This window comes from Mya arenaria, chromosome 2, assembly GCF_026914265.1.
Source record: "Mya arenaria isolate MELC-2E11 chromosome 2, ASM2691426v1".
Lineage (NCBI taxonomy): Eukaryota > Metazoa > Mollusca > Bivalvia > Myida > Myidae > Mya > Mya arenaria.
Genome location: NC_069123.1, coordinates 7,621,569 through 7,635,698, shown reverse-complemented (window position 1 = coordinate 7,635,698; position 14,130 = coordinate 7,621,569). Strand labels below are relative to the sequence as shown.

Below are 14,130 nucleotides of genomic sequence, written 5' to 3'. Positions count from 1 at the left end.
TCATGTATGCACATAAACATATATTTAACTGACATATTCACATCACCATAAATATATATTAAGCATAATATACAACAGCTACATAAATTTAGAAAACCTATATGATAGTAATAACCTTATATTAATGCATGTCCGCAGCCAAGTGCAAACAACACGAAACTATAGTGTTCCTTCGGGAAATCTTAAATATAATTTCGTCTTGTTCTAACCTGAATCAATACGATTAAAAAAAGTGAATACGTAAACGGATATAGATTTTTCTTCCGAAATGTTATCTTAAATAAATAGAAATTGATTTAAACTAGCACATGTTCGCTTTTTAAAAGAGTACGTGTTTTGCTTCAGGAACGAGTTACAGTGTATGTCTCTGACTTGTTGATGAGTCTATCACTAACAGATAGATTTTACTTTAAACTGATATTAACTTGGTATCGATGTGTACAATGCATTGAAACTAACTAACTGAAGTACCGTATAGTTTACAATTAATTTATTTTCGCAGTTTTCGTATTTTTCCATTCAAAAAAGATTGCTAGGAAAGTCTACCTAGTAGAATTCATTCTTATTTGATTGGCTGGTCGATGTTGTCACGTGATATTACCAAGTTAGGTATATAGCTTAAAGGTTCCATTTTAGAGTAAGCCTTCGTAGCACCATGGATACAAACATAACTGCAAACTACTACTACTACTACTACTACTACTACTACTACTACTACTACAACGACGACTAGTACTACTACTACTACTACTACTACTACTACTAATTATAATAATAATAATGATAGTAGTAATAATAGTAAAGATAGTAAGCACTGTAAATGGGGCATAGTTGACACCGTAAAATGTGCAAAGCTAGCACTGTTAATGTATAAGAAGAGTATGTCAACACTTTTAATGAAGAACTTTGAAAAGGTATTCATCAATTTACGATATCTAAATCATTGCTCTAACTAGTTTGTAGGTAAACGTCTACAACGGGAACAAAGATCATTCACGTCCGAACATACTCCAGGAAATCTAACCAATTGCGAAATGAATAGGATTGGGATAATTATCACGGTAAAGGTGCATAGTTTGCACTATTTATGTACATAGATAGCTCTGTAAAGATGCAAAGTTAGCACTGTTTAGGTACTCAGTTAGCTTCTACGTAAAGGTGCATAGTAAGCACTGTTTAGGTGGTACAGAAAAAGCACTGTTTAGGAAAGGTTCACTTACTACCACATTTTCCACCATGTCCAATTCAGGGAACAACGAGTACAATCAACGAGGTGATGTGGTGGAGGTAACGCTGCTCCGTGGTAAGAAAGTTCATAAAAGTCATCGAGGAATGCAAATGTTTCTTTTCAGGGATCTGTGCAAGATGACATCCTCTCAATATTGATTTCATTTAGGTATTCGGTTTCCTCTACAATGTTTCATGAAATAACATTTCCATATCCAGCACACACAAAAACTAGAAGCCCATATTACGAATAACATCTACCACGTTTGTTCAAATGAGGGTCGGTTCCGATCAGATGTCATTTTGGTATGGTAAAGAAATTTGTTATCAACATTTTTTTATTTAAACAGACTAAGCCCTCATATATGTACCCACCTCACAGATTCAATGCATGCAAATTATGTTCAAACAGATGTGTTCTATATTGGATGATTGACATCTTTAAGACATTCAACTCAAACCTTTTGTCCGAAATGTTGCAGGTTTCTGAAAATGACGAAGACGAACACATCTATTCGCTTGAATCCCTATAATTCGATTAAACAGTAATAAGAGCAATATATTCAGTCCCAGAAATCAGGAAAAAGGGTAGTCATAATTGATTGGTGAACAATGAAACGACTGAGAAAAGTACATGAAACATTTGTCTCCTTCACCGGACCAGAATATATCGATCATTTCAATCATTTACCCCGTGTGTAAAGAGGAAACGAAAAAATAAAACTTTTTACGAATTACTATCACGAGATATAACTGCCAAATATTCGTTCGTATTGTTTGTAATATAAGTAGTCTTTACCTTCATGTTTGTCACGCATGACATTGTATCTTTAGCTGAACGTGACACTAACGTATGTTATTAGTATTAGTACCCTTATGGCCAAAGGCCTATGTATTGCCGATATTGCCAATAAACTTGAAACTGAAAGTATTAATGGATTGACAAATTTTCGCTGTAAAACAGTAGCATTATCTCCCTGAATTAAAAAAAAAAACACAAACAATGTGCCCTGACTGACTTATCATTCTATTATGTAAATGCATATGTATTTCGGATATTTGTTCCAAATTCAGACAATAAAGATTGAAGATATTTTAAGATTTATGTACAAAATATCAATATACATTAAATATTTCACAGTTGAATAATTGACACTTTATGCAAATCAAACATAAACATAGAAATAAATATTCTATATTCAGAAATATTTTATCTGTAAACAATTACATGTAAGTTACGTAGATTTATTTGAGTTCGACTATGATAAAAAGCCCTAAAAGCGTTAAAAGGCCGTAGACGCAACAAGCGTGATTGTACCTTTATCACAATGCTGTTCACAGGCAAAAAAATACAAACAATATTCGGAATATACCAAAATGTAATTGATAAGTCCATCAATTCTAATAGGCAAGCGAGTTTATACATAGCCATTCAATAATTCATAAGTCACATTTACAAAACCTTGAACTAAAAGGTATTATATCATCAATACTTCTAACATGCATAATGTTTTGCATGCGCTTTAATGCACTTATAATCATATTAAAGCAATTCATTTTTTACACGGCACATTAAACAAAAATGGAAAGAAATAAGCCCAGTAATAAAAATATTCAAATACATAATTAATAAAAATAAAAGTAATACGGCAAATGACAGAATTGTTCTGAACTTGTGACACAAACGTACAAACACCACATACACACGTACAAACAAACACCACAAACCTACCATATATGCATTAAAAAGCCGTACATATAAATGAAGGTATTACCGCCTTGGAACAATTAACACTTACTTGGACACTTACACTTACTTGGACACTTATTTTAAAACTTACTTGGAAACATTTAATTTAATTATGATATTGACATTTAAACTGAAAGGAAATAGATTATGCTCGACACATCTTTTAAATACACACTTAATCTCTGTGGAATTTAATGTCAATATGTATATACACAACGCATTGTTATTTCTGTTTTATCATGCAACATTGATCTAAAAATGTGACCTTAATTTTTGAGATGACGACCTGAATGTAATGCAGCCTTCCATAATGCTCTAGAATTCTGGGGATCTAATGAAAATCTCAATAATAATATCTAACTTTTGGCTGAGACATGGGTTTTAAAGAACGGATTGGAAGACAGACAGTGCTTTTATTATGGGACACAAGTTAAATATGAAAAATCAAATCGCCAACTTGAATCATGTGTCAGCTTTATACGAGAGAGCCGTTTTGTTTTAGTTCATCACTTTGTCATTTGAAATGGCCTTTTAGTGTTTGCTCAATCGCTCATTATTGCCTCGTGTTGCGATTGAGCAGGCAGGGTTTCATTCAAGTTTCCATCATCTTCACACAAGTATTCTCTGACTAGTTCCATATGACTCATTTATAGCGAAGACTCTATAGTTTGATTATCTAATTCTTGATTGAGCGATTCAAATTCTTCCATCGCAACAGCATGAATATAATCCACTTGAAATTGTCCTAAATCACCAAATATTTCTTCATCCTCATCGAAATCTTTAACAAGTTCAATACTGCTATTAGATTCTTCGACTCTACGTCGGGGATTAACTTCGTTCGTATTGTCGTTCTTACAGGCATGACCAAGATCACTATACGAATGTGTGACGATCAACCTGGATATTATTTTGTCACTACTGTTAAGTTCATTTATGCCTTTAGATTCTAGGATGCTCTGTAGGGATCTACTGTCGTCCGTAAATTCTTCTAAAGGCACGGTTTCGATATCACGGTCATATTGTGTGACGCTGATTTCATCATAGTGATCAGGTGAGTTTTGCTCACAGATGTAACGATATTGTTCCATGGTATCTACATTAATTGACAAAAGTAAGTTCAAAACACTCAAACCATTTGATATTCAGTAACGCATATTTGCAGTAGTCAGCATCATAAAAACATAATCATCCTTTTTATTTTTCATACATCAATGTATTGAAGAAAGCCGGCAACAAAAATATAAGAATGAGTATTTATAAATCTCCGGCTCTTTAAAACACTAACGCACAGAGATTCAAATACGTGTAATCGATAAGCACTCTTATTTACATAATGTTTAAAATGAAAATGAATGAATGGATAACATGAATATTTACCTTCATTGATGTCGGCATACACGTTGGAGCTCTGCCGTCTACGAGATGATTGTTGCCTTGGTGGAACGCCAACTGGAAATATCCGGCCTCGTTCTATGCGTTCATTCTGCTGACGGATAAACCTGCATATTCAAACAAAGTGATGCATGTTTTGACCTTTTTAGAACAATTATACAAGCTATTTCATATAATGTACGTGTGCAACATCATCCAATGATGCCACGATAACTAAATAGTTTTCCTTAAAACTCAAATTTACCAAACAACATATACAACCAAATACTTGCAATATTATGTTCTGATGGTATTTTACTAATACCAGTGTGTTACACCCTAAAAGAAAGCATTTTTAATATGATAATAATTTTATCACGAAAAGTATGTTTATTGTTTTTTAAGGGAATACAAACGTCAAAAAATGTTTTCATTATCTTGCAGTAGCAGAGTATATTATTAACTATCAAAAAAGGTCGGACTCCCACTTAATCCAAATATGTGTATTTGAAGGATGCCACTAATAAATATTTCAGAATATCATTTTACACAAACATGTATTTGCTACTTTGTTACTCTCAACTCCTACCTTTTTCGTGCCCATACGTAGCAAATAATCCCGACAACAAAGACAACCACAGTGAATATAGCTGATATGACTATCAAAGTTGTCTTAAGGGAGTTGACTTTCTTTTTATCGGTCGAAACAGTAGTCGTAGTTTGCAAACGTCTCATATCTAAAGAAACTTAATAGAAATGTGCGTTAGAATATCAATTGCTGGGCAAACTAAATAACCTAAACATGAATCCGAACAGGCCACAATTTCTTGAATAATCTCATTAGATATCCAGCACACCAATATGTCAATTTCGAATACCTGGTGGTCCCACATAATTTTACTATCATTTGAAAGATGTTTGTATGCAGAAAATAGTTTGTAAATAAAAGCTTGTTTGGCCATCAAAGATTGCAAAATATATCAGTTACGTCCGATTTTAGTTAAACGAAGAAGGAAATATACATACTGTATTAACTTAATGTTCGATGTACATTTGGTTATTTCTTTCACATACCGATATCCAGTAAGCAAATACTTTCAAATGAGGCCAAAATCGTATGTGGCCATCAGGCATCAAAATTGAGCGTTACTATTAATGGAGTTATTTATTTATTGCTCGAAGTACGCCATAACACGATCAAAATAGCATATTATTTTCATTTGAAAAGTTCCCAAGCTTGTGACTTAAATAATTTTTGTGAGCGTAACGAACTGGTAGTATATTTCCAGGTCAAAAGCTCATTGTAATTTTTATTGATATGTTATGTATGTCTGTTATTCATATCTGAAAAAAGCTCATTAAGCTAATGTTTCTTGTTAACACATACCCGTCTTTAAATAAAGATTCTTGTATCTTTTATCTTGTACATAACGTTGCATTATTAAATCAGATGTATTTTAACATTAGATAAATACATATACATTTCAAAACTCATTGATTATCATAACTTTGAAAGGCGATTGATATTTTAACATTAAGCTTACCCCCACAGAATTTACCACTCCAACCAGGAGTACAGCCGTTAATACACTCCCCGGTGGATGAATTACACCGGTTTCCATGTTCGTCACCTTGACAGTTGGCACTGCATTTAGTGTTGCACTTCTTGTCCCAATAACCGTTCTCACAACCATACAGACATACACCGTTATCATCGCACAGGGTAATATAGGAATTTATTTTGCAGTTCTTACATGAAACGTTGCAAAATTGCCCGTAGTGATTTAAAAAACAGCCATTTAAGCATTTGCCACTTTGTCTGTCACATTGTGGGAAACCGTCCCTTTCTCGACATTCTTTCCCACATTCTAGGGAACAACTTTTTAAATACGTCCTTGAACAGTCCTTACAAATTCCGCTTGAGCTATAACATATCCCATTCAAACATTCTTTTGAACATGTTTTCTCGCAATAAATGCCAAAATAACCAGGTTTGCAGTCCTTACAAACTCCACTAGAGCTATTACAAATACCATTCAAACATTTATTTGAACAAGGTTTCTCGCAATACATGCCAGAATTACCAGGTGTGCAGTCTTTACAAATTCCGGTGGAGCTATTACATATCCCATTTACACAGTTTTTTGAACACGTTCGGTTGCAATACGTGCCAAAATAACCAGATGTACAGTTTTTACAAAATCCACTTTGTACATTACATATCCCATTTACACATTTTTCCGAACAGTTTTTGTCGCAATACTTGCCAAAATAACCAGACTTACACCGACCCAAGCAGCCTTCGTAAACGGACCATTTCGACTCACAGTACTGTTTGAGAGCTGCAAGCAAAACGGTTGCAACATTTTATTTTATCTAAGTTAAAAAATGATGTCTGTGTAGAATTATATTTGATACATTTAAATAGAGTATAATGCATTTTAACTGGAGAATATTTTCTGTTATTTAGATATGCATTTTTTATACAAATCAATGACAAGGCAACACAGACTAAAGCTTTCGCATGAGTGATGACACGCACGCGCGTGTTAGCTTTTAGGCTTATCGGTTTGTTCTGGTAGTAATGACACGTATACACGTGATTGCTTTAAGGCTACTAGAGTTATCGCATAAGTGAAGACACGCACGCACGAGTTAGCTTTATGGCAACTAGAGCTACTGCAAGACTGTTGACACGCACTCAACAGTTCGCCCTAAGGGTACTAGAGCTATCGCATGATCCATTACACGCACGCACGAGTTAGCTTTATGGCAACTAGAGCTACTGCAAGACTGTTGACACGCACTCAAGAGTTAGCCCTAAGGGTACTAGAGCTATTGCATGATTCATTACACGCACGCACGAGTTAGCTTTATGGCAACTAGAGCTACTGCAAGACTGTTGACACGCACTCAAGAGTTAGCCCTAAGGGTACTAGAGCTATCGCATGATTCATTACACGCACGCACGAGTTAGCTTTATGGTTCTAGAGCTACTGCAAGACTGTTGACACGCACTCAAGAGTTCGCCCTAAGGGTACTAGAGCTATCGCATGATCCATTACACGCACGCACGAGTTAGCTTTATGGTAACTAGAGCTACTGCAAGACTGTTGACACGCACTCAAGAGTTAGCCCTAAGGGTACTAGAGCTATCGCATGATTCATTACACGCACGCACGAGTTAGCTTTATGGCAACTAGAGCTACTGCAAGACTGTTGACACGCACTCAAGAGTTAGCCCTAAGGGTACTAGAGCTATCGCATGATTCATTACACGCACGCACGAGTTAGCTTTATGGCAACTAGAGCTACTGCAAGACTGTTGACACGCACTCAAGAGTTAGCCCTAAGGGTACTAGAGCTATCGCATGATTCATTACACGCACGCACGAGTTAGCTTTATGGTTCTAGGGCTACTGAATGAGTGTTGACATGCACGCACGAGATAGCTGTAAGGCAGCTAGAGGTATTCCTTGAGTGTTGACAAGCACGCACGTGTTAGCTCAAACGCTACTTGAGCTATTGCATTAATGATGACCTAGGTCATAAGTGTTGGCTTTTTTCAACGAAATATATGCCAGGCTCTTCATTCTACTTCAATGTTATACCGTTAAAACTGCTTACTTCTCAAACTCCAAACTAACCAATTTGTGTAAAGATTATTCAATGGCACTGGAATGTATGATGAAATTGCAATAGATCACAAAAAAGACACGCCATGCACTACTTCCACTCATGCTGCCATGTTTACTTGGAAACAGAGTGGTACCTCTTAAATAAGCCGATTCAAGTATCCTGGGCGGAACAAATATGCGTCAACAAAAACAATTTCTACAAGTATCTTTTCGGTTAGTTCGGAGGTAGGTTTGTTTTTTGAAAAAAAATGAACACCATTTCTAAATATAACTCAAAACAGTTCGAACATGTATTTTTCCGCCGATCTAGCACATAACAAATTGAAAACGGTAAAAAGCTTTTTATTTAGATTAAAAGGGACTAGACACCAGATGATTCACATGTAAGAAGAAAACAAAGATGTCAAAATTAAATCGTTATGTACAACGCATTAAATCTTACTTACCGATGAATCATATCGCTTAGGCCAAATGCACCTTTCCAAGTGTTTGCACATTTTTTCCAATTCGAAATTTACTGGGGTTGTCTACCACGTGAAATCAAGTTAGTTTATACCGTAATAGCAACGGTATATTTATCTGTACTCATCTAGTGACTTTCACATGCTAAATATACACACTTCATGTTTTTCCAGAAGAAAGGACATTGCGGAAAACTGTTACGAGACAACGTAGACACAGATCTGTCATCAACATCGGTGATGATTAATGTAATTTTTTTAATGTAAACTCTGTTCAAAATGACAGGGAGTTGCTAAGTCTCTTAATTACAGCTTTTTGTATAAAACAACCACATGACTTGCAAGATGTCGGAAAACTGATGCCTCGCATTTTAAACTAGAAACCCATTTCGCGTTATATTTAATATACTCAGCTGAAACAGAGACATGATTTTTTTGCGTTTATTATATTAATCACGTTAAATGATGTGTTATCGGCCCTATTCTAGCTCGCATCGACATTTCTATGTTTTTAAGGAAATGCTGACTTTGCCGAGTTTTGGACCAGCTGGTGTCTAGTCACTTTCATGCTACTTGTACACGTTAAAATAGACTTTAATAAACATTTATTAGACCATGATAAACAAATATTATTGATAGATTATAGAGTGCCATTGATGAAAAATGGTGTGCACCTAGTAGATAATTGCTATTGGCACGATCATCATCATCATCATCATTGATTTGTACTTCTTTTATCACTAAAATACCAATATCTGCTTAGTACATTATTAATTTTTGAACAGCGTTGAAACTGAAAGGTCAAGGACACTCTTTAAACACAAAGAATATTGGTGTTTTCAAGTCTACATATCATTTAAAAATGTATATCTAGATTACCTGCCCATCAGGAACAATGGTAATAAGACTTTCTTTCTAAAACAAATGCCAACAAGAATTATATGTCATGTCATAAAATATGTTTTTAATTATTAGCTGTAAACTATGATAGTCATATGGACGGCGAAATCATTGTTGACCACGGCTAACGGCTCGGTTATCAAATATTTTGGTCCATTTTGACAGCATATTTCACGACATGATGTTCGACAGAGATGACTTACTGCAGGCAGAAGCAGCCTCATCTTCGCCGTTACGGCAGTCATTATCTCCATCACATATCCAATCTTTGTGTATGCATTTCCGAGAAACGTTACAGAAGACCATGTCTAGTTTATGACATGCATCCGTGGCTGTAATAAAGACGAAAATGGCAGCACCGAACGTTAAACATAAATGAAATAAATTTATGAGTAATATAAGAAATACACCCATTAGTATAGTATTACATATTAAAATGGTTTTCATTAATTTGAACCGTTCAAGATCATCTTTACCGTTAAAGATCTGTTTGATCATTAAAACTCTAATATACCAAGTCCAAGTACGGTTCATGTGTGAAAGTGACTACTTTCTTTCTTTGTGTTATGCTACTTTTTATTGAGTTTCAGCTAATGTTGTTCTCATTAGTCTCGTGAAGGCCGGTAAGCAAATTAACCATAGTCCGAGAGGTAATTGACCTCCGTCAACTAATGAAATTAAATACGAAAATACCCGATGTACATGGCCATGTTTACATTGACACTTTCCATAAATATGTATATATTCTAATGAGTTGAACACAGCTCAATATTCGATCGCTTTTCTTCATTAAATTAAATAGTTACTATTTATATATAAATATATACATGTATATATTTTTATTGTATGCATTCTGTTTATCTATATAATTTTGAATAGTTAAGTAAAAATGATATCAACAATTGATAATTTTCAAATGTCAGTCAGCCCACTCTTACTTCAAAATCAAACGTCAAAGTTGGGACTCAATTTCAACGACGTCAACGACAACAATGACATTACGTTCGCATACAAATTGACGCGTTTTTCTGAACAACATTTGTTTCCATTTTTTAGGCATATAATGAAACATAGCACTTGTTTTAGTGTTCTATAGCAATATGTGTATTCTATATATATTACCACGTGATCACTAAAAGTAAATATTTCTCTCATGGGTACGCTTTTCGTGGGGTGTAGAATTCGCCTCTATAGACGAGGATTTATAAATGGAAAGTGTCCCACAAACGTGTGTGATCCCAGGTTGTATTATATCTATAGTTTATATATATTTATACACACAAGCATTTCTTCGAATAGATTCCCACAAAGGGGCATGTTTTGTTCTATTTTCGGTCCAATGTTCATGTGCGGGGAGAGGGTTTAGTTATTACATGATATAAATATTAAGTATCCCTCGATGATACCCATTGCAGCCGTTATAAACAAAGGTTCGCGCCGACAGAGCCGGTACAATTCCTAATTATTTGTTTTCCATTAGTTTATTTCTCACAAAAAGTCGTTAATCTATTGCGATGAAGATTCAACATCCATAGATAGGATTATCAGCCAGAAAAGAATACAGTAGAAATGAGGCATTTAACACTGTTTTTCATTGTTATCATTGGATCCGACTAGCCAGATTGTTTAACATATTTTGACGATAAAATCGGATAAAAATGTATTTCTGAAACATAGTTATCGTAAAAGGGTTTTATATCCCAGCTTTTCAAAGCAAATGCAGGTATTTGGCAATTTATTATATGATTTGTTACGAATTATTTTTAAGTCCTCACAATGTTACGGAAATGTTATTGAATAAAACTGAAACCAGGTTAAATAACAATAATATGTGCATAGAATTTTACGATAGGATAATTTACGAGACGTTATTTAATTGGCAGTTTGGTTATCGTATACTTGGTCGTATGAATAGGGTATCAAATTTGTTCTATATATCTATGATTTTAAATCATAAGAGTTTCATATTTTTAACGTGTTGCCTTAATTATACACGAGCGCGAAGGGAAGTGGTTACAGTTTCTGCTGCGTACCATAACATATAGGATAGCGTTCATTAGGTAGCTTCCGTGTAACTAAACACCGCTATAATGTATCCGCATGCTACATATGTACTTATTGCACGCTAAATGCTCTACCTACTTGCTGCCGTTTTGAATGAGAAATTAATGAGCGAACGAAACTTTTTTAATATGGATAAATATAGTAAAAAACAATATCATTTTGTTTATGCTTTTTTTAATTCAAATTTTCAGTCATCATAAAAAGTTTTAAAACGGTTTAGAAATGGTGCAAATTTACACTGAAAACAAAACTTCTCTCTCACGGGTGAAGTCAATTCATTTATTTAATTTTAATTTTAATTCGTCTTGACTAATAGCTATATTTATAGTGTTAAGTTATTGTTTCTGTGGCTACATCCTAACAAGACAGGATAATATGTATCTTAGTCTGCATAAATAGATAACTTTTTATATCTTTAAAATTCTTGCGATAATCAACAACCGTTAATAGTAAATACCGTCGCAAATACAATTGTTTCTGTATAATTATGAGTATAAAATAATACTTGGTATATTTAAAAATGATAATAGTATATTTAGTAGTATTTATCGTGCTTAGTATATTTAAATAAGCTTCCATGTGCACTGCATTATTATAATCATGTTCAACTTATAATAGATGGCAGTCATACTTACAGCAGAAAAGAGGAGACTCATCTTCATCGCTTCGACAGTGAATAGATCCATCACATACCCAATCCATGCGGATGCACTCTTGGGAAATGTTACAGAAGAACCCACCTCTTCGAACGCATTCATACATGGCTGTAATAATTGCTGCTTCGAATGTCACCCATGTTAAAAAATAAATACTAATAGCGGATAAGGGTAACCCCTTTAGCGTAAATATTGTACACAACCATTATAATTATACGGTATACACCATCGCCAAAACTCGTATATAATAATTTTAAACAGAGTTTGACTTGCTAAATACATTTGAATTAAATGACTATGTACACTGAATTATTATCATCATGATGAACAACATAAAGGTAGTCGACAGTGATGACTTACTGCAAAAAGGGGGGGACTCATCTTCACCGCTATGACATTGTTTAGCTCCGTCACACACTAAATCCATACGGACACACCGCCGGGAAATAGAACAGTAGAACATGCCTCCTCCAATGCATTGTCTCCCGGCTGTAATCAGGAGGAAAAGGGTAGTCTTAATTGGCATAAATTAATGAAATAAACTCATGGGTAACATCAGGAATACTTCCAAAATCATTCGATAGCTACAGTGTAGAATATTAGTTAATACTTGAAACCGTTCAAGTAAGTATACAATTTTTTTTTAGATGCACTGGTGAATATTAACGTATCGTGGCTGTCACTAGCTTATCACACAAGAGAAACAAAGGATGTAACAATTTACATTCGAATAGTGTGAATGATACCGATTAGCAACATATAAATGATCAGTAATTTACTGGTAAATAGGTTAATTGTAGTTTTATACTTTGTTCTACATTATTGATAACCTAATAGCAATTATTCTCTGTCAGGTATAACATTTTTATGCTGAAGGTCAACGCAACCTTGACCTTCGAACACCGATCTCAAAATCAGTATTATTGTGTATATGATTTGCTTTGTTGAGTATATTTGAATAGGCTTACAGCATGCACTACATTCAAATTATCAACAAATGAATAATAATCGACAGAGAATACATACTGCAGGAAGGTGGAGCCTCATCTTCACCGTAACGACAATGATCATAACCGTCACATACGCTACTTTTGTGTATACACTCCCAGGAATCGTTGCAGAAGAACATGTCTAGTAGATGACATGTTTCCCTGGCTGTATTAAAGAACAAATTGGTATCATCAAATGCAAGCATTAAACCCATGCCTTACAGATGGAATACACTAATGATTATTCGCTAAATACAGATTTATATAATAGATAAACATTTCAAACTGTGTAATACGATCCCTTTACCCCGTAAAAAATATGAATTATTAAACCCATAATATCCCGTCGCAATAAAAGATGGACGTAAAATTGTATAAGTACAAACTGAATTGTATTGTACAATAAAAATATAATGATAGTATGATGTATAGCATTTGTCATTGCTTAAGCTATTCGAATCAGTTTATAATGCGCAAAGCATTATAATAAAAGTACACGTTCTCCAGCGCTAACGGCCATTTTTTGCAATTAAAACATTCATCTATATTTACTGACCGAAAAATGACATTTTTTGCTCAAATTCAGAGTAATTCCAGGATAATTCGTCTTAAACCGTGTATTTAGTTTGCTCCAGACACTTATATGTTTAAAAAAAGTATTAGATTAAAGTGTATATTACTTAAACTAAATATTTAATATAAATGTCAACTGACTTGGTATATGTTTGCTAGTTTTGAATATGAAACTGTACGATGTTCATCGCATGCATTGCCCTGTTTATCACTAAACATTAATTTCATTATTGTGCAGATTAAGGGAAAGGTTCGAGACAAGACCTGTGAGATCCATGCCCTTCAAGAAATTGTATGGCAAAAACAAAGATTGCGGCGGGCGGCTTTCGAAAATTGTTGTCCACTAGTTTGTTGGCCATTGGTGTTATTCCATTTTGGAAAAGGAATTATCTGTCAAAAGCAAGAACAACGTTGTTTTTAGGTGAAGAGTGACCTTGCTTCGAACATTTATTATGCATTTCAGAATTTTTTAGAAATTTCTTTACTAGTCAATTGTCC

General features: G+C 34.3%; 1 protein-coding gene and 1 pseudogene across 1 annotated transcript; both read right to left on the bottom strand.

Moving 5' to 3' along the window:
• The window catches only part of LOC128205825 (ferroxidase HEPHL1-like), a 322,009-nt pseudogene that overhangs the window by 229,025 nt on the left and 78,854 nt on the right, over positions 1–14,130 (bottom strand).
• On the bottom strand, positions 2,381–6,316 carry LOC128246078 (uncharacterized). The gene is made up of 3 exons (XM_052964289.1): positions 4,941–6,316; positions 4,358–4,479; positions 2,381–4,073 (listed from the first exon to the last, which is right to left on the bottom strand). The coding sequence occupies exons 1-3, from the start codon at positions 5,084–5,086 to the stop codon at positions 3,625–3,627; spliced, it is 717 nt and encodes a 238-aa protein (XP_052820249.1). The 5' UTR covers positions 5,087–6,316; the 3' UTR covers positions 2,381–3,624.

Excerpts from the sequence above, each read along its gene's own strand:
- LOC128246078 (XM_052964289.1), bottom strand. The coding sequence starts at position 5,086 with ATGAGACGTTTGCAAACTACGACTACTGTTTCGACCGATAAAAAGAAA. Across the intron at positions 4,480-4,940 it reads TACGTATGGGCACGAAAAAG|GTTTATCCGTCAGCAGAATG; the intron begins GTAGGAGTTGAG and ends TTGAATATGCAG. Across the intron at positions 4,074-4,357 it reads GTATGCCGACATCAATGAAG|ATACCATGGAACAATATCGT; the intron begins GTAAATATTCAT and ends CAATTAATGTAG.